At 54.2% G+C, this 26,380-nt stretch overlaps 1 protein-coding gene across 2 annotated transcripts in view; it reads right to left on the reverse strand.

Annotated features, from left to right (window-relative positions):
- Positions 1–20,842, reverse strand: part of VANGL1 (VANGL planar cell polarity protein 1) — a 48,202-nt gene extending 27,360 nt beyond the window's left edge. Inside the window, exons 1-4 of one of the 2 annotated variants that reach the window (XM_037135088.2) lie at positions 20,688–20,842; positions 11,585–11,787; positions 4,833–4,965; positions 190–797 (exon numbers count right to left, since the gene is read on the reverse strand). In XM_037135088.2, the coding sequence (XP_036990983.2) occupies positions 190–797; positions 4,833–4,965; positions 11,585–11,655 (812 nt within the window). In that variant the 5' untranslated portion in view covers positions 11,656–11,787; positions 20,688–20,842. Of the gene's footprint in view, positions 1–189; positions 798–4,832; positions 4,966–11,584; positions 11,788–20,387; positions 20,407–20,687 lie in introns of those variants that run through there. The other variant, XM_053656035.1, reaches the window with a different exon arrangement.
- Positions 20,843–26,380: the final 5,538 nt, after the last annotated feature.

The following is a 26,380-nucleotide window of genomic DNA, read 5'->3' on the forward strand; positions in this document are numbered from 1 at the left end:
AGAGCAGATCCAGCTAAACCCCGACCTAGATAAAAGCCAGCATCTGGAAGTCGGGATGGTCAATGTGCGTGAATGCCTCCCCCTCACCCCCCCAAACACAGCTCTTCTCAAAACTCCTCAGAAGAGTCACACCCTGGTCCTGGCCCTTGCACCTGTCGAAGACCTCCTGAGCGTCCCGTCGCCCCTTACCTCAGGTGTCCCAGGCTGTAGAAGCGGGACTCGCCGTCGGTGGAGCGGACCACCTGCAGCGTGAACATGGGCTGCAGCTGCCTCAGCTCCAGCAGGACGATGGCCAGGTAGTGGATGAAGAGGAGGGCGTCCACCAGCGAGACCGCGTATTGCACGATGCCCTGGTAATTTCGGTCCCGGGAGTCCAAAATACGGACCCCGTAGAAAAGCCAATAGGAAACCACAAAGAGGAAGATGAGGACCAGCAGGAGGGCGCGGAACACGAACACCCGTGGCACGTCAGCTCTCTGCCTGCGGAAGAAGAGCGCCCAGGTTCCGATGAGCAGGATGAGGAGCTTGAAGGCCACGGAGATGAAGAGTCCCTCGCAGATGGTGCCACAAGGCTCCAGCTCGTCCCTCCACAGGATGGGGGGCAACAGGAGGAAGGCGATGGGGGTGAGGAAAACTAGAAGTCCAAGCGCCGCGGCGACGGCGAAGCCCAGGTAGCGCTTACAGTCCAGCCCCACACTGTCCTCCAGGTCCTTGCTGATTCTGGCGATGTCCTCCTGGGAGATGCTGTGCTCCGAGGTGCCTGTGATGGCCGTGGTGGTCTCTCCCCAGTTGTCATCCTGGCGGGGGGAACACAGGAGGGTGAAGAGCCGCACACAGCAGCAGGCCCTTTGTGACAAGCCACAGAGCGAGTGCCTGGGGACAGGGTGGGCGTGGAGGGCTCACCTCGTGGGGTCCCCCTCCCCCACATGCGCTTCCTAGAAAATAGAAGCTTAGCTCGTTCAATGCAGGCACTTTAAACTTTAACTACTTCCACTGAAATTTTTCAAAACGCATCCTCTATTTACCTTTACAAACAGGGAGAGCATAATCTGACCTTTCTGTCTGTGCATCCGGAGACTCCCACACTGGTTGCTGTTCCCTGTGCTGGAACCCCTTGCTGGGCTTTTGGGGGTCAGGGACTATTTGTCCTGCGATAAACAGCCTGCTGTTTGTTAGACTAACACATGGAGTTCGCCTATGGCCTGAGAAGAGAAAACCTTCCCAGCCCCTTCCTCAAATCGTGCCTGGGTTATAGAGGCTTATTACAAAGTCCACCTTCTGGAAGTGCCCCCAGGAGCTCTGAACAGTGCCGGGCAGAGCGAGGGAACTTACCTGGAGCGAGTCAAAGCTTGCCCGCAGCAAGGGCACACTTTTTTTAAAAGCTCCTGAATAATTTTAAGACCCACTGAATAAACACCAGTGCCAGGCACCTCCTTGACAACGCTTCTCGCCGACCAAGCTGAGCAAATCCAAGTGTCTGTGGCCGGGGCAGCTGAAACTCTCTCCCTGGTTCTCCTGGCAAGTTCAACATCAGAGGCATGGCAATACCGGGATTATTACAACCCGTCTGTCCTCTACTTTCTTGCTTTCTCTCTCTGTTTAAACTTTGTGGGAGTTTCTGGTTAGAGCAATGAGTCTCTGCACTGAACGAGACCCAGTTGCCATGATTTTAAACAATTTTTGAACTTCACTGGCAACGCTGACGGCATTCAAAGCCACAGCAGAACAAGGAGGGGATGAAAAGCCCCACAGGGTCCACAGAGGCCGGCCCTCAGAGCTTTGCGTATTAATACACGGCTTAACTTGGAAAGAAGTCTGAGTGGGTGAAGTTAATGTGTAAGACAGCAACTTAGGAAAATCTGGCTTAACAGTTGAGTCGGCGAGATAGAGCTCTCCTAACCAAACAACAACCTCAAATCTAGTAAGGATAAAAAATACAAAATGGACAGACTGCGCCGAGCGGTGGCAGTGGTGGCAAAGGTCACCACTGTGGAGGAAGAGGCATCACGTATGTGGAGAGGTGACTGTGTGAGTGAATAGAAGCAACCAAGACTCTCGTCACGGCTGGTGGGAAGTACAGAATGACACACTCACTCCTGAAAACTCATCTGGCAGTTTCATATAAATTTAAATATATGTTTAACTATATGGCCCAGCAATTCCACTTCCAGGTTTTTATCACAATAAATGAAAACATATGTCCACAAAAGACTTGTACGAGAATGTTTTAACAGTTTTATTCATAATCGCCCCAAACAGCGAAACCCAAATGTCTGTCCCTCCAGAGAATGCGTAACAAATTGTGGTGTATTTATACAACGGAGCACTGCTCAGCAAAATACCAAAGAACGAGCTGCGGAAACACCACGGCCTGGGCAAATCTCAAAATCATGTGCTGAGTGAAAACAAGAAAGTCCAAAGCAGGAGAATGTGACTGCAGTTACACCAAATTCTGAGATGGGCAAAGCTGATCTAGCAATCCGAACAGGGCCTGCCTCGGAGAGGTGGGGGTGGCAGCGGAGGACTTCCTGGAGGAACAGAAATATGTGTGTCGGTCGGGGTGTGAGTTCTATGGGGTTATTCCGCTCTTAACATTTTTCAAACTGTGCACGTGACATCTGTTCATTTCTCTGTATCTAAGTTGACTTCCATTTTTTAAAGAGAAAAAAATCGCAGAGAAAAAAAAAACAGCCACACATTCAAAGAGGGACAACTTGCTCCGATACCAGGTGAGGTCACAGGCTCCCTGAAACCATTTACTCTGGGACACTGTCCGTGAGGGCAGTTCCGGGCTCCACGTTTTGCACGGAGCTCGATACGCAGTGGGTAACCAATACTGGAAGCATTAGTACCACCCTTCAGTCACGTTGCTGACCACCACGCTGCTCTGATTTGGCCACTCCCCTTTTTTCCTGCCAAAGAGATGCTCACTACCCCCCTGTGCATTTCAGAATGTGTGCACGCCCGTGCCAAAAACAGGCTGATGTCCAAAGGGCCCTCTCAAGCTTGAGATTCTCAGAACGGCAAAAGGATCTAAGATCCTCTCATCTAAGCCCCTTGATTTTGAATGAAGAAAGGGAGGCCCCCCCCAAGGCGGTGACTGCCCACAGTCACAACACTACTGAGAAGTGCAGCCCCCAAATGCCCAATTCCACGCTCCTCCCCCCACGTCATCATCCTGGCGTAAACGCCAAGAGTTTCCCGACGCAGCTACCGGATGCGGAGAAGCTGCAAAGGAGAAAGGCCTTCATGTGGGCCACCAGTGCCTCTCGGTCCACATCTGGCAGGAAACTGACCCCCGCAGGACCTAAGGGAGGCCCACTCTCAGGACGGGCCCCATCCACCCAACCACCCCTCCAAACCTCTGACCCCGAACTACAGACCGTGACTCATCACTGGACAAACCCCACACTCATCCACCAGCTGCAGCTCGGGGTTCTGAGAGCACCTTGTATACTCTGGGAAATTCTAAGTTCAGTCCATCTATCTGCTTATAAGTGCACACCCGGGTACACCTGCAGGCACACACGGTCCTGTATCTCCACAGCTGCGTGTGCCTGCCCCAGTGTGCTGGGGGCCAAGGCTGGACACGCGTGTGTTTCAGGACCTGTGGAGGACACACAGAAGTGCTTCTGAGTGCAGTTCAGACGTTTATTCAACTCCGGTGGGCTGCCAGACAGTGGGGGCCCAGGGAGAAGGACCCACAGAACGTTTTATTTAGAAAATTCATAAATTACCAATACAGCTGACTCTGGACGATGAGGGGTTAGGGGTACTGACACCCCTGCCCCGTGCACAGTCGAAGACCAGCGTATATACAGCTTTGACACCCCCAAAACTTAACAGCTACCAGCCTACTGCTGACCAGAAGCCTTACAAATAGCATAAACAGTGGATTAATGCACATTTGGTACATGTATCACATACTGTTTTCTTATAATAAAGTAAGTTAGAGAAAATGCTATGAAGAAAATCGTAAGGAAGAGAAAAATGCATTTACAGGACTGTACTTACTTACTGAAAAAAAAAATCAACATCTCAATCCCATGTTGTTCACAGGTCAACTCTACTTAAAAAATTGGATGATTTCACCTAAAATCCTGATTTCCAGCTTTTCTTAAACATGGCAAGGCACACCACAGAATCCCTGCATCACCAGGCAGGACGACGTGTCTGGGGCCAAGGAGCTGCTGTCCGGCGAGTGACAGAGGAAATGCCGACTCCAGGGCGCCACAGACTCCCCCGCCCCCCACTCACTGTCCCGGCCGACACTGTGGTGGCCACCAGTGGGGGCTGTTCACCCCCACCCCTGCGTGGTGTGTCTTGCCTATTAGTGTGTCCAGGGCCTACTTGGTGCACCCGTGTCTCCCTACCGGGCATCTAAGGACGTAGCCCCCGATTCATTTCATGGCCAGTGGTGATGTTCTGTCCGGGCTGTCCTAGCCACCCTGGTCTTCTCCGCTGCTCAACTTGGGCTTCGGGAAGGAGAGTCCTCCCTTCCTTTATCCTGCTCCACCGCGGGGAGTCTCCAGACACTGCAGCCCTTAGCTTTTCCCTCCTCTGCCCGGAGGTCTGCCTCGCTGGTTTCTTTTCAACACCATTCAAAGCAAGCCTGCCAGTCACACTTAAGAAGAATCCCCAAGCTAGCCAATGGCAGGACAAGCTGTCCTTAGACCAACAAGAAACCGCGGGTAGTAGATAAACTAATCAACATGCTGGGAAAATAAAGATAAAAACCCAAGAGAACCTATTGCAACACGGCTTAGAAAAACATTTACCGAAAGGAGCCCTGACCAAGGGCGGCGCGCTCACAGGCTGCCTTTGACCCTCACCTGGACTTCCTCCGCCCGAGTGGCATCGCTGGCCAGCAGTGGCTCTCCGGGGGGAGCCTGGATGGTGACCGATTTCTCCGACCCTCTGCCATCTTTATTCCGGGGTGATTTGTGTCTCTCTCTGTTTCGTTCCCTGAAAAAGAAAGATAATCAGCTAGCACATTTTCCCCCAAATTAATTAACTCTCATCAAAATAGACTGTACATTTCATTTTGAATTTAGGAAAAAAATCACACACAAACACACAGTTGCCCCCCACAAAGAGTAAGTGGATCTTTTCTCCCTACTTAGTATTTCCTTTCCGAGATCCTATTTTTTCACGGTCTAAAACAGGGAATTTTAGAGTTTGTGTAGCTAAAGCACGTTGGCATTGTAAAATGATTGCCTTGGTTTGCTTTTTATTTACCTAAATTTATCTTCTAGGACCTTGTATTAGGACAGCCCTGCACAATATTCAAGCTTGGGTCTGTCCAAAAAAATCTGGGACACACCGTCACCCTACACCTTTGGACAAGAAAGGAAATTCTAAACCAACACAGAGAACCATTTCTTCCCATTCCTACACATGCAAGCTAAAAGGCATTCCTACCAGGTCTAGGTGAACTCAACGACACCCCCAGAAACAAACAAAAGCTAGGTCGAATGACACCACAGTGTGCACATGTGTGTCCGTGTGTGTGCGTGTGTGAATGTATATGTGCACATGCATTTGTGTGTTTGTGTGTGTGTGCATGTGAGTGTGTGTTCAGGCCTCCAAAGGAAAGCTGGCTGCTGTGTCACATTAATTCTAGGTGGTCCCTGAAGGTGGCTGTAAGAGCCCCCTGCTGTGGGTCCTCCTCGACATTGCAAAAGAAATCAATCCCTTTGCAAAGCTCAGAGGTCAACACCTGGGCATCAATGACCCAGGGGAACTGGCCCTCCAGCCCCCAACTGGGAATGGTCAGTACAACCACAGGAGCCCCTCGGTGGCATGTTCCCTCAGCCTCTTGTCCCACAGGAGGCCCTGACCTCAGTCCACCTTCCTTCACTCACTGTCCTCCTTCCTTCCCACATGTCCCTGGCAGGGCAGAAGCACTGCGCACACTCGCCGTGGGGACAAACACTCAGACCTCAGCTCTGCCCCGACGAGACGTGTGGCCCTGCACACGTTCTTCAGCCTCTGGACGCCTCCGTTTCCTCGTGTGTGAAATGGGGACGATGATAAAACCACGTAGACAGAGCAGGTAAAGCCACACAGGAGTGTGGAATGAGGGTCCACAGGCAGTGGCGGTGATTATATTCCTCTCACCCAAGGCAACACATGGGGGCTTGACTTGGGGAAGGCTGCCCTCCCTCCATCGCGCATCTCCCGTAACCTGCCACTCAGCTAACAGAACCCCACAGACCGCCTGTGTTCCAACTCCTGCCTTGTCGGTGGCCTCCCAGGATGAGCTTGGGCCAAGTCCTCCCGAGAGCCGGGACGCTGCTGACTCCCAGGTGATAGCATCTCTGATCTCTACACAGCTTACCACTGCAATCTGCTGTAAATCAGAGTCTAGGAGTAGATGTGTTCTGATCAGCACGGGTGTTTTATTTTAACCAGGCAACCAGGGAGGGAAAAAGCCGGGAGCTCGGAGAAGGGAAGGCCAATCACTCCATTCCACCACCCTCCCAATTCTTAGAGTGCTTTACTAAGTACTTTATTGTATTAATTTCATTCCAACCCAACGATAATCGTATGAGGCCAGTATTCCTGTCCCCATTTTACAGACAAGGAAACTGGGGCTCAAAGAGGCTAAGTGACTTCCCAAAGTCACAGTGTCAGAGCAGGATCCGAGCCCAGGCCACTCCTCTCTGCCTCGGATGACACTGCGCCAGGCCACACTGATCTCGGGAGCCACAGGAAGGTTCTGCCCCTTGAATATTCCATGGCCCCCGCCCCCCATACCCTGTGCTGGATGAGCCACTGCAGCTATGAAATGTGCCTTTGAGGCTGCTGCTCGGAGTCACAGCCAGGCTGTGACCTTGGGGAGCAGAGAGTGCCCAATACCCTGGGCTGCCAAAAATAACCACTTCCGAAGGACTCCCAGTGAGAAACAATAAGCAGCCCCGGCGAGATTTCCCACGTGCCAGAGTGAACTCTTCAAGGTCTAGAGCTGCGGCTCCTCGGGGTCCCCCCAGCCCCAGGCCAGAACCAGCAGCCTCCCTCTCGATTTCACTATGTCTCCCCTTTCCCCACCTGCTCTCACCTCTGTCACTCTCTCTGCCATCGGTCAAGTCACACGCTCCCCCAACCTATCTGTCCAACCACTGGCCCCAGGGGTCAAATCCTGTGACAGCACAAATTCCATTGGAAATCAAACTGCTTCCTGAGTGCCAATTCCTGGAGCCTGAGCCCTGCCAGGCAGGGGGTGGGTGGGGAACCACCCAGGGCTAGAAACAGCCTGTCTGCCTGCCCACCAGCTCAGCCTGGCTTGTAAAGGGCCCAACAGCCCCCGAAAGAGAAGCACCGTCTGCTCTGGTAACATCTGAGGTAAACTAGATAAGAGCCCATTATCTGATAACCCCAGGGGGGTTTCTCATCCCCAGCGCCAGAAACCTTAAACGAGTGCCTTCCAAACCGGAGTGTGCAGAGAAGTCCCCAGGGGTGAGGATCTGGGTATAGACTCGCTGGCGCCACCCTCCTAGAATCCGTCTGGGGAGGGAGACAGCAGGAATCTGAATTTCTCACCAGTGCCTCAGGTGATCCAGGAATGGTTCTCCTGATGGTTCCCACCCAGACCCTCCTGGGGGTGGGGCGCTGTTGGACTAGCTGCTTGGAAGTCAGCCTGTACGTGAAATGCCCTGTCTACAGCAGGGGCTCCATCAAGAGAGCCATGGGTGTAATCCTCAGCTGTACAATGTGGCAAGGTCCAGTGGCTTCTTCATTCAACTAGCCTTGGGGGGTGAGGCTGGGAGAAAGGCTCAGGGCAGCGTGCATGGGGACACAGGGACACCCAGTGGCGAGAGCTTCCCCGCCACAGCCAAGTGAGGGCGAATGTGAAGGGCCCATCCCTCCTCATTGTCCGGGGAGCCAGAACCGGCCTGCGGCTTTTTCGGAGGCGCTGGTCCTGAGTGGCTGCCCCGGGGGGTCTACACCGACACTGAATACAGGAGTCCAACAAAAACCCCGTCGGCCGGCGCTTTCCAGTTCACACAGCTACAGCCACAGCGTGGCTGCCTCGGTGCAACAGGTCCCCGCATCTGTCCCAACTGCTCCCAACACCCTGACTCCAAGGAAGGGCCTGTCCTCTGGGAGAGGGCTCCCCCGTGGTCACCAGTCAGAGGACATGGACCAGAGATCGGGGGACTGAGGCAACCAAGCCACTGACAGAAGCACGGGCACAGGTGGGTGCTTTCCGGCTCCAAGAGGTCTGGATCACCTGCGTGCCTTTGCTGAACAGGTGTGTCAGCCACGGGACTCTTGGTATCTTCCTCTCTGTCTGTTTCCATGCAACCTCTGCCTGTCTGGGTAAAGATGAGTGTATCTGTGCATATGTGTGTGCAAGAGGGGCAGGCAGAGCGGGCAAGGGCGCAGCACGCATCTGTACCTGCGTGCGTGTAAGTGCACCTACCCGGGCGATGCTAGAGCTGAGCCTTTGGCAGCTGCTGCAAAGCCCTGGGCCCGGCAGCTTCCCCATCGAGTCCCACATGAGTCCCTCTTACAGTCGGCATTTCCTGGGAAGCGGATTTGGCTCTGTGGCTGTTGTTTGCTCTTTCTATTTAGGGAAAGCTGGCCCCACCAGGTGCCCCTCCCTTTCCTTCTCACCACCACCCACTACCTGCCCTTTCTCTCTGCTGACTGCAGGGCCTGGCTGGCTGCTTCCTCTCGCACTCGGTCTGGGCAGCCTGGGAACAAAGGCCCCAGCCCCCTCCGCTCAGGCAGCCCTATTTTGGACAATGCATTTTGGCATATTAGTCACATGAGTTACTCTTCGTTTCCTTTCCATTTGTGTTCCTGCCACCGACTCCTGCCCAGCCCAGGGGAAAAGCACGGGCTTCCAAAAAGCCAGCAAGTAGGCCTGGCACCTGCAGCAGGTGCCCACCAGCCTGGGGACCTCAAGCACATCGTGGTGCCCCTGGGCCGCAATCTCACCAGCCGGTCGGTGGGGGCACCGCCTCCCACCACTGCAGGACGGCTGCGAGGACGCAGGAGAGGACTGACTGAGGGCCCCCGCGGGCGCTCGCCCGGTGGTCCTCGCCGTGGCTGCTGTACTCGGCTCAAGGAACCGGTGCACCAGACCCACAGGTTAGGCAAGGTCTGCCGAGGCTGCACCATTTCCCTCGCCATTCAACCGACACCCTCTGGAGATGACAGACCTCACGAAACCAGGGCACTAACCTCTTTGCTAGAAAAGAGTCACCTGTCATCTGCTTGGAACCCAGCCCCTCCTGTGAAGTCGATCTCCGTGTCATGAGGCATATCATGTTTGGAGCGCTTCACGACTCCTCTCTGAGTCACAGTTCTACTAAGATTACCCCCAAAAGCCAGGACCTCCCCTTTCCTACGCTTCTGTTCAAATTCCCAGTGAGGCGCTGAGCAGAGCAGCTTCCCCAGGGACAGTCTGGGGGACGAGAGGCTCTGGGCTGTCGAGGGGAACTGACACTGCTTCGTGTCCTGTACGTCCTGACAAAGAGTGACAGCCTCTGCCCCACAGTGACGACGTCCCACAGGGCCGCAGACAGGGCATTCACCACATGTGAGCGCCGCCTTCACACCGCGTGTGAAGAGCCGTGGAGCTGCAAACGGCGTCCCTGCACCAGACCTGTCTCGTGTCGGCCCCCAGTGCCGTTCCTCGATCAATTTATTAAAAGTCTCAGCTTGCATTATCATTTGCTAAGTGCTTTCCACATGGGCCAGGGAAGGGCCTAGGAGTTCTGCATGCCGTTAATATGGAAAGTTACAGTCTCTTTCAGCTTCCACAAGGGCATGGCAGCTCTGGATGGGTCTCCGGGGGCCCCCAGAGGCCTGGGGGAACAGCCGAGCAGCGGCCCCGAGGCGTGACAGTCGGGACACGCGTGCAGATAAAGGACACCGGGGATGGTCCCCACTCAGAACACCGCAAGGGGTCTCGCTTATTCATCCCCGAACACCAAGAGAGCCCCGAGGTCCAACATCCACCCTGTGGTGTGGAAAAGGGAAGCCGGGCACACAGACAAGGAACGGCTTTTTCCAGGCAGGTCCGAAGACTCACCGCTTTGAAAGCGCTATTCCTGGTATTTCACAGGGAGTCTGGTGTGTGCACCCCGTAGCGGAGACCTGCGGCAGCACCACCGCTGTCACCGGGGCTCGCAGGGCCACCACGGGCCCATGTGCAACCTTACCCTGAATTTTTGTGATTCTAACAGCAATGCACGAGCACTCAGAAAATTGTGAAACTTTGAAAGTACAGTACCCATGACCCTCATAACCCCAGAGGCAGATTCGGATCCTTCGTAACCCAGACACTGACGTGGTCCGCCTGTGCACACCCACCTCATCGTGAGAACGGGGGGCTCTCACAACGTCCGAAGGGGTGAACCTTGCTTTTTACAGCACGGCCTCAGGAACACATTTATATGTCATTAGGTATCTTTCAAAACCCTTCTATTACCCTTTTTATCCCATTCAGATTTTTAACTGCAGGAGGCACACCTGTGGAAGACTGAACACGCACAGAAGGATGATGACAGGGACAGGAGTGTCCCCACCAGCCACCATCCACATCTAGCCCCCTCTGCGTGGAGGACCCTCCTGGCAGCCAGGAGAACCCCTGCCCGGCCCCTTCCTGCGCATGGATCTGCATTCAGCTGCTCATACGAGGACCTGCTCAGTCAGGGACATGCCTGTCACCCTGCCCAGGCCACGCAGGGCTGGGCCACCTGTGGGCCTCTGGGCAGTGGCCAGACGGGGCCTTTGACCGTGGGGCTGAAATGCCATGGCCACTCATGGCATCGATGCAGCCACTGGCCAGCGACCTCCTACTATGTGCTGTGTTAGGTGCTTTACGTGCACCATTTAATAACCTCTCAACAACACTGCAAGGAGGCGACTACTGTACCCATTTCACAGATGAGTCTGAAGAAGTGGTGGCACAGTTTCAGCACCCGCAGCCTCCAGCAGCACGACGCCTCCTCTTCAGTCACTTATTACTTGCCAAGCGCTCAGCAGGTCTGCACATTGGGCTCCGTGCGTATCCGTGCACCCCTGCGCATTCTGCTCAGGGGAGGGGTTAGCCCCTAGCCCCCGGGACAGTGTTCTCAAGGCCCGAGTTTGTTCGATTGGGAAGACTAGTCAGAGAGAAGGAAGCGCCAGGCCCATCCCGCCTCACCCCGTAAGCCTCCTGGCAGATGCAAACTGGACCGAGGCAGCAGCTTTGGCCAGAAAGCAACAAATTAACACAGCTTTTAAAAAGTTCCCATTTACATTCTTCCTAAAGCTTTGGGAGAACTGCCATCTGTGAGAAGTACTTGGAAGTGAAGAAACATTTCCACTGCAGAGAGAAACTTTAATTTAAAGTTGATTGTGAGACACTAAGGTCATCAACTGCAATAGAAGCAATAAAACGCAGCGTGGCAGCGTGGTCACACCCAGCCGCGTTGAACGCTCTTCGAGCTCCGCTTCCCACGCACGGGGACCGAACGCCCAGCCCCCCAGCCCTGCAACTCCCACGGGCCTGAAAAGCTGATCTAAACGCCCAGTGACCTGCAAGTGTCCCCAATAAGGAAGGCGGGGCCATCCACAGCTTACATACCCTTGTCGGTGAGATTTTTTCGAGTGACTTGAATAGTAAGAATATCCAGAATACGTGGATTCGGTATCCATAGCAGTGGGCAGCTTGCTTTTGATGAAGGAGCAGGTAGTGTTTCTCCGTGGAGGTAGAGAATTTCACCGACTGTGTTCCTGGAACCTCAAAGCATCTGGGAGTCAAGGAGCCACTCTTAGCAGGAACAAATCCTGGGGAAATCGGGGAAAACAGGCATCAACCTTCAGAGCTGATCTAAAGGGGCCAGAAGCTAAATTACAGCAGCTACCCCCTCTGGGGTCTCTATTTCTGAACAAGTGAGCAACGGTGAAGCTTCTAGATGCTCAGTGCTCCACTCATGCAGCAACAAACTCCCCAGGTACCTGGGAGGGAGACAGGTAGGTAGATGACTGGCGAGCAAACCCCCCCTTCCCCAACCACAGCAGCAGGAAAACCGGAGGTGAGCGACACCTGGCCCTGGGCCATTTCCGGGACACAGCCTGGCCCCCAGAGGCCCCGGCTGGGGGAGGTGACTTCCCACAGCCCCAGACACCAGGCCCAGCACCCCCTGCCAGTTTGCTGATTACAAAAATGATACGCAAGGAAGTCACTTTTAAGGGATTTGCTCAGAGTTTCCGAAGGCCAATTTTAAAGGAAAAGAAAAAAAAGTTCTCAGTCTCTTCAAACCAGGAACCCAAATTCCTGAGAATTTATGTGAGGGAACTAATTTCTTTCTGAAAGAAAAACAATTATTATAGCACTGTCTGTAACAGTAAAAAGCTAGAAACAATCTAAATGTCCCCCAAACAGGGGAGTAGGTTTATCCACCCAAAGAAATACCACACAGCTGCTTAAATTTTTCAGCTGCGCAGAGCGGAGACGTTTACGATGGCCAGTAGGTTTCAAACTCTGGCTACGGCACCGGGCGGGCGGATCTACCCTGCAGTTAGGATGCTATAAAATCACTCAAGTAAAGATAAGGATGAAGAGGGACATCAGAAAAAAAGAGCAGGTGACTGATGAGTTGCAGGCTCCTGGGTCTTTTCCCACATCTCCATTGGATATTGCTTGGCAATAAAAATAAATCAGAAACATTTCCAAGTAAGTTCCTGGACCCCACATGCTAACTTCTAGAAAACTTGAGATCTGCGAGGAGGGCCCCTCCCCTGCAGCCATCACCCAGAACTGGCGTCCGCCCTCCAGGGCTCCTCCTTTCAGGGCCCCTGGGAGCCCAAACGGCAAACACAGCCAGTGAGGGAAGTGCAAAGAAATCAACAAAGGACCTGCAAACCCCAGCCCTGTACCTGCTGGGGGAGGTCACGGCCCCACCCCACCCCCACCCCAGCAACCACCTGCAGGTGGGGAGGGAATCCCCCAGAACCGGCACAGCCCCCACCCTCAGAGGGCGCCGTCCCCCCTCTGGGGATCAAAGGCCCAGGGCTGGCCTCCCCGTCCGGGTCCTGGATGTCCGGGGGATGTTGGGACTCATCCTTTGAATCCTCCTCTGCCCACAAGGGCCCCAGGAGAGCAGAGAGAGATCTGGGCTCTGGCTGAAGCTCTTCCCTGGCTAGTCTGGGACTTGCCACCGGCCTGGAGCCCCAGTTTCCCCTTGTCACACCAGGGTGAACCAGGGAGCCACCATCTTCAGAGTTGATCTGAAGATACAGCATCTGGGGCTGGGTCCCCAAACCAGCTTTGACTGGCTTATTAGCTGAGTGGCTTCAGTCGCAATACCCAACCTCTCTGAACTGGCATGTGTAAAATGTATCTAACAGGGAAAAAAAATAAGCTACACAAGTGTGAACGCTCCCAGCATCAGCTCCAAGTATGTTCTAGGTAAACAAAGTCATGTCTGTCAGTACGCCGGGTCCGGTTCTGAAACCTGATGTCCCCTTGTCCCCCTCGGGAAGAGGGAAGCTCTGGGAAAGGAACGAGGCAGAGCGGGGCCTGCACTGCCTTCCCACCTGGGGGCTCCCCTGTAGTCAGAAGGCACTGGGCTAGCATCTCCTGGGAGCTAAGCCTCGAGTCTCCTCATCCCTTAAACAGGAATAAGGCAGCGTATTTCTCGGGCGACTGTGAATGTGAAAACGAATGTCAGGCATTTTGAAAAAGAAAGTTAGTTTTGCTCTCAGGCCTACCCCGGCTCTTCCTAGAAGACTTCACCAGCACACTCATCTCGTCTTCTCCCTCCTCTGCCCACACCACTTCCACGAGCAACTTCAGTGAGCTCTCGGCAGTTGAGGTTCGCTCCTTTCTGCTCTGGGCTCTGCGGCTGCGTCCCTGGCAGGCTACACCGGGAGGTGAGCCAAGCTCCGGGGGCCTGCCCTGAACCGGCCCCTCTCCCTGAAGGCCCTTCACCCCGCTCTCTGCTGACATGCAGGTTCTAACTCGGGCGGCTCCGCCCAGAACCCCCACCGCCTCTTCTACACTCAGAATTCGCCGCCCACCTCTCCTACACTTTCTCTGCCTCCCGGCCCATCACTCCCGATTGCCCTTTCCAGCCCAAGTTCTAGCCAGCTCTGGCTAACTGTGGCTGAGAGTTTCAGAGGCGGGGGCCCATGCCCTGAGGACCGGGCTGATCCCATTCCAGGCCCCTGGCCGCGCCACCGTGGGGCAGATGTCCGCCACTCCGGGCGTCTGCTTCTCCCCCTGTAAAGCAAGGCCATTTCACATGAGCACTTCCTAGGCTGCTTGGAGACTCCCACATCAAGCCTCCAGCACCTGGTAACCCAAGTGCTGTCCCTCTTCCTCCTCTGCCAACAGACGTCATTCCCTGTCCTCATTAAAAATCCTGGCCATCCATTAAGGCAACTCCAGGCATGTCCCTCAAAGGAAATCATGGGCTCCTTTTGGGAAAGGCTCTACCTAACCCTACCAGCTGCCCCAGTCCAGTTTCCCTCCCACAGCTCCAGCCTATACTTAGTGAAGGTGGGGTCTGTGTACCCTGCCACTCCCCTCCCCATTGTCACCCCGGCCCCCCCATCCTCTCCACTGAAACAGCTCGAGGCTGGCCAGTGATGGGCACGAGCCTAATCCAAAGGTCACATCCTGTCCTCTGTCCCCTAGATCTCGTCCCACCCATTCATTCATCCACCACCCTATATGGGAAGCATCTAGGGACCCTTTTGGCAAAGCTGGGGACACAGCAATGCCAGCGTGGCACAGGTCACCGTCCAACGTAGTGGGCTGATGTCATTCCTCCGACATGCCCTCCCATCTCCCCAACAAAGTGTCCCTAAAGACGCAAATTCGTCCCCTACTCCCCATCCATGGATTTACCCTAACGCAGGATGCGAAGACAAGAGCTACTGTTTGCCCCCAGGATGCTCTGAACACATAGGTACCCAACAAGCACCAAAAGGCCGAGTCCCCAGTGCACGGGTCCCACTCAGAGGGCTCTGCTGCCCTGGGTTCACTGCCAACCACCGTGGCGCCTGTCCTCCCCTGGCCTGGCCTGCTCTTTCCCACTTCCCCTGCCAGGTGGTGCAGTTGTTTGATGGGTCCTATAGCTCCCCCCGGGGCCACTTCAACACTCGCTCTCCCCTTCCCCCCAGGCGGCCTGTGCGTCACTAGGTGTCCTCTGTTCTCCAGCCTCATCCCCCACCCCTCACTCTCCCAGTTCTCACCACCCACTTCCTCCAGGGCCATTGCCAAGCCTACAGGTTTCCTTGTTGAATCCAGTCCCCGCAGAGCCCAGGCCCTCCTCCCGCACCACACTGTGAACTCCTGTCCCAGGTCTGAGTGGGGACTAAGAAGCAGCAACAGGCAGCCAAGCCACAAAAACCCAGAGCGCACTCATTTTAAAAGCCAATGCAAGAGCTTTGATGTACAGTAGTCACAGTAGGCCCCCCTTACCCACGGGGGACACATTCCAAGACCCCCAGTGGATGCCTGAAACCACATATAGTAACGCATCCTATATGTACTATAATTTTTTATATACATACATACTTATGAGAAAGTTTGATTTATAAATCAGGCCCAGGAAGAGACTAACAATAAAGAATAATGAAATGGAACAATTATGACACTGCACTGTAACGAGAGTAAGTGAATGTGGTCTCTCGAAATCCCGCACACGCTGTACTCAGCCTTCTCCTTCCTGCGATGCAGTGAGATGACACAGTGTCCCTGAGATGAGAGGAAATGAGGCCCATGAGATGCTGCAAAGGAAACCCAGGGCCACTGGCCGCGGGCACTGTGGTGCCGCCAGCAGGTCTGACCACCCGCACGACCGCTAGGCGACTAAGGAGTGGGCAGCGTCTGCAACGTGGACGCACTGAACAATGGGATAATTCACCTCTCGGGCGGGATCGAGCGAGATTTCATCACACTCCTCAGAATGCATGCAATTCAAAACCTACCAATAGTTTATTTCTGGGACTTTCCATTTAGCATTTTCAGAGAGTGGCTGACCACAGGTCACTTAGCGGGACGCAAAACCCTGGGTAAGGAGGGACGACGTAGTTAAGGGACAATGTGGTGAACAGAAAAGCACATCCTGGAGCTTATCACTCCAATGATATATTTACAAGACTGTTTCCTTGTATACACAAGAAATTAGCGGAATTCACACAGGGTCAGGGGCCACCTTATCAGGAAGATAATAAAGTTTTCAAAAGGAACCAGATCCCCGGGGTGATAAACTCAGACAGGCTGCCGGCCTGAATGGGGTGCAGGCAGATGCAGGTGTTCTGAAGGGTCCTGGAGTCTGGAACCCCTGACCCAACCCACGTTGCGCTGGGGCCCAGTGGGCATGGCCAGCGTGATCTTTCAACTCACGGCAAGGTGTTGCTTCCTTGCTCAACCCCCGTGCACAGCGGCCCAGACTTTCGCTTTAAACCGCGACACTCGGTTCTCCATTGGAGTGATTAGCTCATGCACGTGTGACTCCTGAACAGACGGTAGGTGCTGCAAGGGCAGCGACCCTTCTCATCACCGCCCCTGCAGCTCCTGGGCCCCGCCGGGTGCTCCCCGTGGGCTGCACGGAGGGTTACTGTGGCCGTGCGCAGCCCACTCGTCTGCTGGGGAAGACACCTTAGCCATGGTCCAGTTTAAATGCCCAGTTTTACAGAAGAGGAAAAGGCGCAGGCGTTAGATGCAGTGGTGAGGACGGAAGGGCCAGGAGAGGCGCTGCCCTGCCGCCCACACACCCAGCTCATTCAGAGGCGCAATTTCTGCTTCAGAGGCGCCCTGACCAGCTGCACCCAATCTCTGCTGTGGGACAATCTCCTTCAAGCGCTGCAGGCACTGCGGGAGGCAGCCGCCATCACAGGCTGCGGCTCCTCACTGCGGCCAGGAGGGCGGCGCTGAGACGGTGCACAGGACACGCCTGAGTGGCAGGATCTTAAATTCTGGAATTGTCAGGCAGAAATGGCAGGGAGAACCGCCTGCACCTCCCTTTACGCAAAGCAAAGTGAAGATTGGTGGCCTCGAAGAGAATCTTCCCCCAAAGTCATGTTCATGCACATAGAATACACCTACTACTTAAACGGAGAACACACGGCTCTGAAAACCATAGCAGGGAAATAATATGTTATGGTAAGGACAGTGGTAAACAGAAGCTAACCTTCCTCTCCAAAAAGGAAATTATAATAACATCGACAGCTCTGCCTGGAGCTTATTAAGTCACTAAGGGAACTCCAGTTTGGAGGGCGGCAGGCTCCCTCGCCAGCAGTGCAGAAACTCGCACTGAACTTGAATGGCCACCGCCCTCCTTCCCCTCCTTCCGCAGGGGGCGTTGTCGAAGGGAAAGAGGTTCCGGTGCGTCTGGGCATCTACGTTCTGTGCACATTACTTCAAATATTTATTTGTTATCATATTGTATATAAAATGCTAAAGGGTTGACTCTATTCATTATTATTTTTACTGTGTTTAGAGGCCAACAGTTTCCTCAAGATACCTGTGTTTAATTGTATGGCATTCAAGGGGAATGTGAGAATTTAAATAATTTGGTTTAGAGTCAACTTCACTTCTACAGAAGAGAAGCGATGTGGTTCGACTGGCCCTGTTCAAATCCCAGCTCCAGTACTTATCAGCTGTGCAACTTAAATCAAGCTACTCAACCTTCCTGTGTCTGTTTCCTTAACTATAACAACACAGTTACATACAGCACTTACCGTATAGCCTCTGTGAGGTGGCTATTCAGTGAGATAATTCACAATCACTCAGAACAGTGCCTCATATATGGTGAGCACTCACAACTGGGAGAGTATTGTTATTATTCAGCAAAGTAAAATTCTCTCAATACCTTTGTATGGCGTATGACTTGCGTATCATTTTCATTGAACTTAGGTACTTTTGGGGGATCTGTCACAGTCTATCTTTCATGAAGACCACTAACTGTAGCCGAGTAATTTAATAATTTCCACTCTGTTCCGTGCAGGCCCCCTTTTCCTGTCCCCAGGTTGGGAGTGAGTATCCCAGATCAGACAGTGTGTGTTTTCCCGGGTTTCCCGGGAGGACCTTGGAGCTGTGAGGGAGGGTGTGGAGGGCAATGGCAAGGTCTACAAAACACGTTGCTGAACTTGTGGTCTCTGAACTGTAAGTCATCACCCAGGCCACCGAGGTGGGGGTCAGCGGTTGTGGCATTTACGACAACTCCCACGATTCTTTCATTACAACAGAGCTCTTGTAAATGCGCCATTCCGGGCCACTCTTAACAAGGAAAGAAAACGCCAACCTCATTTTACCTGTCCTGCCAATGATTTCAGCTTGCCTTGGCCCGAGTCATTAATTACCTCTAAAACGCCCCAGCAGCTTGGTGTAGGTTTCTAAGGACTTGTGAACAGTCACCACGTCTGCGGTTCTATGCTGTACATTTGCTTTCAAGTAACTCCTTTGCCCCCTGCTCAACATCTAAGCTTTGGCAAAACAGATTTCAAGGGGATCAGCTCCTTGGTGACTGATGTCCAGTAAGCGGGATTTGGAAGGACAGCGGGCACAAGACAGCAGGACACGCACGCGCCTTCTCGTCACGCTTCAGACCAGACCAAAGCCCCCAGGAGAAACGTGGTCCGGCCCCAAGACCCTCCCAACCCAGTCTCGCCCACCTTCCGGAAAAGAGCACAGTGCCACGGCCAAATCCCTCGCCCACACCGGGCTAGTCCCGTAACCACGGCCAGTTCACGCAACAGATAGAGGATGTGTGAGGGGCTGTTGTAAGTCGTTCTCATTTAACATCTCACTTAATTATCAGAGCAAACCTTGTAAAGGAGGTAAGAGGCATTACTTCATGTTACAGTTAAGGGTACCAAGCCGCACGCACACCTGGGAAGTGCCGGAGCCAGGGGCTCAAGCTCTGAGAGTCTAATTCTAGAACCTGTGCTCTGAGCCGTGGTAATGGATAGCACTGTAGCAATTACCAGAACTGTTTCATTTACACAAAGAAAGGGGGGGGGGAACCATCGTAAAACCTTCCTCACTCAGGGCCTGTTTATTCTTCAAAAGAGCAGGGATGACAAGGAATTGGCGCTGGGGAAGGAAACCCCTTCGTGGTTTCCCCGGTCACCCCCATACGTGACAGTGACAAGACTGTGAGGCAGGCGGTCCTTACAAATAGGCCAGTCTCAGAACTCTTGTCCCATTTTACTTACAGGCTGAGCTGCAACCAAGTCACACAGCCACCACTGTGACAGTAAGAGTTGCACGCTGGGTGTTTTACTAATTACACTTAGACACCACCAATGTGTGGAGAAATGCTAAGTGCTCACAGATAGGTGAAAAGTGCTATTTCTGTGAAGTATAAAATAAAACAGATTCCTCCCACAAATCAGAGCCCCAACGAGATCCCATTGATTTAATTCGACTCTAAAAACTCTAATTAGTGGTTACATAAAATGACTAATTACATCTCCCTGGATGTAGACAGTGTCTGCTATCTCACTTAAAGAGCTCAGGAGTTGTATAATCAAAGAACCCACCCCCAGGAAGGAGAATGCTAATTAGCACTGTTGATGGGCGACACAAGTTATAATATTCCCAACGACATGTAAAATTTCTAAACACATCACTGAAAATGCCAGAGTCTTTACAGCTTGCTAGCTTTTTGGAATAAGTGTCTAAAAATACATTCATTTCCAACCACAGCCCGGAAAAATAAAAGGGTTAACAAAATGCAAGTGCCAGTCACACTATCACCATAATAAAGCGCTCTAGCAACTCTTAACAAGCAGCTAAAAGTGCTCACAACACCTTCGCGGCGCGGGCCGGATACCTGGTGTAAAGATGTGAAAACTGAGCAAGAGAATTCTGGGCTCCAAGTCTCACTCCAAGCTCATCTCCCGCCGCCAGGCCGCGGCTCCGCCCCACTCCTGCCTCCACCACCGACGCGTTTAAATTTTTATAAAGCTTCACACCCCTCTGGGCGCGTTGCTTGGGGCAGTTCAAAGACTGCAGTTGGAAAAGAGGTCCTGCCCCTGGCGAAGCTGCCCGGGTGCAGGGAGATTTCCTCCAACCGGGACCCTTCGGGCAGAGACTTGCCAGCCGCCTTCTGCTCCACCCCGGCGTTTTTGAAAGTAAACTCCTACCTGCCTGTTGCGCTCTTCGATGCGCCACCGGACTCGCCCCCCCACCCCCACCCCCGGCTCCGGGGCTGGCTCAATTTTGGAAGCGAGGTGTGAACACAGGCCAGCTCTGTACCGGTTTCTGGCCCTGGGCCGGGCGGCCCCCAGGCGCTGACGGTTACCGGGTCGAGCCCCGCGGCGGGGTGGGGACCAGGGTGCGCCCGGGCCCCCGGCCCGCACGGCTGAAGCAGCCGCCCGGTGCCTCCAGGAACGCTCCGCCACTCCCTGCCGGCCGCCGAAACGCGCACCTCCAGGGCGCACCCCAAAGTGCAGCCAGGGAGAAGGGGTGTCCGAAGCGCAAGGAAGGAATGCCGGGACCCAAGGAAGTGGGGTGCAGCGCGGGGCAGCGGCAGGAGGGGCGCACCTCGCGGGGGTGGGAAAGGGGTGGGATCCCGGGAAGCACACACGGGGTGCGGTCCGTAGGAGGGGAGGCGGGAGGAGAGCGGTGAACCCGAGTCTGAGTCCTGCGGCGGGGGTGTGGGATCCACGCTGGGGGCGTCTCCCCGCCCGAGGTCTGCGCCCCGCGCCGGGCCTCTCACCGGACTCACCTCACCACCGGCCGTGCGGGCTCCGCGGCCGCGGTCTCGGCTCGCAGCGGCCCCGGCTCTGCGGCCTGCGCTGGGCTCCTGTAGAGGCAGAGCCCCGCCGCCGCCGCCGCTGCCGCCGCTGCACTGCCGCTTTCCGCTTCCTGTCCCGGCGCCGCCCCGCAGCCCGAGCCCAGCCCTGCGAGCCCGGCGCGGCCGCTAGCCAAGAGCAGCGAGCGCGGCCGGCCCGCCGCGGGCCCAGCCCACCTGCCGCGGGGGGCGGGGCCCAGCGGCGTCTCCCCCCCCACCTCGCGTCACTCCGGGTTTTGGGACGCGCTCACAGGCGCACACTCACACTCACGCATACGCACACAGACCCCTGAGACTGATTCCCACCCTGCATTCACACATCTTAAACACATGGCCAGGAATTGGCCACGCCCAGCACCCCAACATACTTGCACCCTCAAGCTCACACACATGCAATACTCACAACTGTACACAAAACCCAAGCCCGTTTGCCCTCATGGGATCCTGAACACACAAATTCACACAGTCCAGGGCCTAACCCCTCCCTGTCCCCCCCACATTCAAAGAACTCACCAACAAAATCCATCTGCACCCACACCCCCACCAGTGTACACACTCCCACTTAAACTCACACGCACCCAGAAAATGGCCCCACAAACAACCACCCGCAACTCAGGCCCCCTGCGGCCCCCACCGCCAACCTCTCCCTCCTGGACTATTCTGTTGAATAGTCACTGCCCAGCCAAACCACCTCCTAGAAACTGCTGGAAGAGCGCGCCTCTGGAGGCTGGCCGCCAGGTTCCCACCCGGCGGCCCCAGGTCTGCCTCTGACTCTGAGCCTCTGCCTCCCCGTGTGAAAAGCGAGAAGATCCCATGCCGACCTCACGGGATGGCTGTACTAGGGTTTTGGAGAGTGGCTGGCGCCCCATGGCACTGCATGCGCAGTTGTCAACTATCAGTAGGAATGCTTGCACTCTTCCTCCTCAGTCGTCTCGAGTGGGTGGGGTTGGGGGTCCCTGTGGAGAGTCTGCAGTCTGGCTGGGACCCTGAGCTGCTCACAAGACACAGCTGTGAGTGGAGGCAGGCTCTAATAAACACTGCACAGTGGGGGTGAAGAAGCACGCCCACCCCAAACTGGCCCTGGTTAGGGCACTCACGCCCCCAAAGCCCTCACTGTCCCCTGGACATCTCTCCCCCTCCCCCTCTGGGCCGGGTACATGCAGTTCTTCAGAGGACATGGACTGTTCAATGTGCTGCTGTCTTCACAGTGCCACCCCCGCCCCCAACACCACCAGCCTACCACCAGGCTTCACTGCAGAGCTTGATAAAAACGTGCCTCTTTCATCTTTAAATGTAGACCCTTCAAAGTTACAGGAAGCCAGAGATTTCCAATTCTAGTTACCATGCCCCTGAACAGGCCCCGTGTGATCTGCAGACCCTCGCTGAATTTTCGAGGGGAGTAATTCTTACTTCAGTAAGTCTAGCTGCCTTCCTACGTGGTACCTGTGTGGGAAAGAAGGGAAGTATAAAATAAACTCAATTTTAAGATACAAATTCACCTTTAAATGCCATCTACTGTTCGATTTATCTGGCAATCTCAAGTATTCAAGTCGGAAAGGTAAGAGTTGGAAAACTTCCCAGGCACTGAAGGGCGGTCTGCCTACCTGGAGGCCTGCCTGGGCCCCTTTATCTGTCACGACTGGGGTCAGCCCTGCTCACCTCTTGCCCAAGGTCAAGTTCTCCAGCTTGTAACCTTAACCAGTAATAAAGGTAACATTTATCTGTCTCGCTTACCCATTTTTTCCAAACTCACCTAGGAAGGTGGGGTAGGTACCCCCCAGGGGGTGTTCTCATGGCTACTGCATGACCGCACTTGCCACAAGTTCATGGACACCCCAGAACTCTACCCACTGAATTCCTCCCTGTCTTCCCTGGGACCAACTCAAATGCCATCTCTCACCCAAGGCCCTTTCCAGTTCTCCCAACCAGAAAACACCCTCCCACCCCCACCCCCACCCCTGTGGTGCAGTTTCTATAATGAAGTTGCTTTAAAACATACTTAGCAAATGAACGAGTAACTAAAATACCACTGGCTCTCCGGAAGTTACTAATCTAACCAAGGAACAACCTCACTGAAAAGCCATGAAATATGGACGGAAAATAGCCAGCAGCAGAAGAGGATGCGTAAACTGACGAGTGCCCTGAAGGCACATTTTTAAAGTCATTCACCCAGCCTCAGGAAAAACAGGAGTTGAGTGAGAAAGGCCTTTACTAGCGAAATAGATTGTATAAAACCCATGCTTTAAAACAGACAGACTTCATAAAGCAAAGGATATGTCACATCTCACTTAGATACTGTTTACGCTTCGTTTACAAGCATTTCCAATAAGCTTCATCATCTGACTTCTAAGCCCACTCCAGGTAAGAAACACAGTAAAAGAGCAGGAGGTGAGTTCGCAGACCCCGGGCACTGCAGAGGGGTCACTGTGAAGGTCATTTTGTTCCAGGACTCACCCTTTCCCTTTACCGGGGGCTCCTCCTGGCACACTGGGGCATCACAGAGTAACAGTGTCCCTAGTGACCTTGAGTTATACAAGTTGGGTGGATGTTCTGTATATAGTACTCCATTTAAAAAAAACAGGGGAATTGTGAAAAAATGTTAGAAAAATTTTCATCCAAAATATTTGAAGTGTTAAAAAATGCTGATTCTTTAAAGAGACATTTTCTGTAAAATGTACAAATGTGTAGTGTCTTCTTGTAGGTTAATAATGCCAGTGACGGGGCATCAGAATGTGGGTCAGTAGTGCCCGAGGAGAGTCACATGGACCTGGATGGTGAGGGCCAAGCTGCTCTCACCTTGAGGACAGAAAGGCGTGGGCAGGCGTTGGTGAAGGACAGCGGTTAGAGCGGCTATTGGCTCATCTCATGTGCTTCATGAACATGAGCTGGAAAAATGGGCGAATAGCGTTTCGATGTGGAGTCTGGGCAGGGGTGTGGCGAGAACCGTGTCTGCGACATGGTCAAGGGCAGTGAGCAGCACAGTTGGGCTCCAGATAAGGGCTTAGGCTGAGACACAGAGGATTCAAACTCTGAGTGGCCAGTTAGTAGAGAACTTGGAATTCCACTTGTTTGAACTTTTTAAAACAGGCAGCAATTTGGTGAAGTATTCATCCATTCATTCATTTAATCAAAGACATATACTTTGTGCCTATTACAAGTCAGCAAATGTATTAAATTCCAGAGATACACAGCGGGAAAATGTAACATTGATCAGTGATTCAACAATTTATTCAACAGATGTTTACTGAGCACTTACTACACGCCAGCCTCTAGTCTAGGCTCTGGGGATGCATCAAAACGAACCATGCTCTGCCCGCCTAGAGTTGACATTCTAATGGGGAGAGAGGGACAGGCAGATCACACGTGTGGTGTGTCCGGGGTAACGAGCTAAGAGAAAACAGAGCGGGACAGGAGACATGGTCCGGGCGGGGTGTGCCCTCCCCCTCCTGCAGCAGCTCTGCCTGCTGAGTGAGACAGTTAGTTAAACAAAGCCTGCAATCGGACACTGGCCCGGAGTGACAGGCCGGAGGCAGGCTGGGAGCACTGTGGAGCAAAGGGAGAAGGGCCAACTCGAGCTGCAGACGCCGCATTGCTTCCCCTGGTCGTGACCTTGCAAGCTGAAAGTGAAGGATGAGTGTCTGGCAGATAAAGAGGGAGGGAACATCCTGGGCAACGGCACGGAAGTGTGACGGAGGATGTGCAGGGGGCCGTACCTGATGGCAAAGTGGGGTGCTGAGCTGGCGGAGACTGGGGTGCGGGGCAGGGGGGCGGCCAGTCTGGAGGCCTGAGGCACTTCCTGCCACTGGTGTCCAGGGAGAAGGACAGGAAGGCAGGGAGGGTCGAAGCAGCATGGTTTCTCAGGGCACTGCTTGGGGCTTCACGGGGACAAGGGAGGAAGCAGGACTGGGGTGGGTGGGGCGGGTGGGCAGCACCTGGCAGAGAGCCTTATCCGGTGGGCTGAGAAGTCTGACTTTGTCTGGTGGGCAATAGGGAGCCACTGAAGAATTTTTATCAGGATAAGATGAGCCCCTGTGGTGTGCCCGGTGGCTTCGTGAGCAAAGGGTGAGGTGGGGAGACCAAGTAGGAGGCTGGTGAGGCAGAGGGAGCCTCGGCTGATGAATGAATGGGCTTGAGTGACCTGAGGTTGAGCAGCCACAGGCAGATCTCCATTACAAGTGGGGACCCAGGAGGAAGAGGAAGTTCAAGGACAAAAGGTGAGTTTGGTTACAGCACGTTGAGTGTGTGTACCTTTGGGATGTGCGGGCACAAACAATAACAGGTTGCACTCATCGAGCATTTATTATATACCAGGCACTGTGTAAGTATCCTGCAGGTTTCACTCATTCCTCTCTACAACCTGCACTTAGGTATGAGACCACCCGAGTTTTACAGACCAGGAAGCCTGGGCACAGGCAGGCGGTCACACAGCTGCTAACTGGCGGGGCCCAGCTTCCGGCCCAGCTTGGCCGGCCCCAGATCCCCACCTGGAATCCACAAGCCAGGCTGCGTTAGGCTGCTGACAGTGTGGTTTCGGGAGACGACAGGTCACCGACAATGCAGGAGAGAGGAGAGCGAGAGTCGGGTAGAGAAGACTGACTGTGCGAAGCGAGGAGCTAGGACAGGATGGGGCGGGGGTGTGCCTGCTGTCCCGTTTGGACATAGGCCGAAGCCTGTTCATAGACCAGGGAGAAGAAATTTTAAATTCCAAAATTTAAGAACGAAGGGGACAGATGGAAGGACGAGCCTGGCGGAGATGGCGGGCAAACGGGGTGGGGATGGGGGGCCGAGGGCGTCCCAGTGTCCCCCACGGAGGAGGAGGGGAGACGCTGCAGCCGGAAGCTGGGAGACCAAGCCGGACCCGAGAGAAGAGGTGGGTCTGATGGCCTCTCGGAGTGGCTGTCACTGGGATGGAGACCACAGGACAGTGTTCAGCTGACCAGAGTGCCATCCCATGCCAAAGGGCTGGGGCTTGATCCTCAGTCAGGGCACACACTTGGGTTGTGGGTTCGATACCCAGTCAGGGCTTGTGCAGGAGGGAACCAACCAATCGATGTCTCTCCCTCCCTTCCTACCTCTCTAAAATCAACAAACATATTCTCCAATGAGGATTTTTAAAAGTACGCATTCCCAATTACTTCCCTAACAACTTGAATCGGGGGCTCACAGTCCCCAGGGGCCTTCACGGGACCCCAGGCCGTGCTTCCCGAAGTCTCTTCTACATCCGAGAATTATCTTCAAAGAGTTGAGTTGTGGGTGGGAGTCCAATGTCACGTGGAAACTGGGAAAAGCAGCTGAAATGGTGGAATTTTTCTATTAAATAGCTCTGATGGGCCTGGGAGTATATTCCGTGGACCAAAGCGAATGTGCTCTGTGGGAGGCCACCCGGCCCACGGGGACCTTCACAAGCAGTTGTGGCCGGTGACCACTTGCACCAGCTGCACAGGGGGGCCAGGCCCTGGGGTCCCTCGCGGCCCTTCAGGTCTGGGCAGGCCGGCCTACTCCCAGGCTCTCCTGGCCTTGGGGGCTGGGAGGGACCAGAGGGAGCTCAGGTGGCCGAGGCAGGATCCTCCCAAGCCTCCAGTCCACCCTGCACTTGGTCAGGCGCCCGGTTATCAGAGAAGAGGATG

Source organism: Artibeus jamaicensis, unplaced genomic scaffold, assembly GCF_021234435.1.
Source record: "Artibeus jamaicensis isolate MK-2021 breed Jamaican fruit bat unplaced genomic scaffold, CSHL_Jam_final scaffold_1689, whole genome shotgun sequence".
Taxonomy (NCBI): Eukaryota; Metazoa; Chordata; class Mammalia; order Chiroptera; family Phyllostomidae; genus Artibeus; species Artibeus jamaicensis.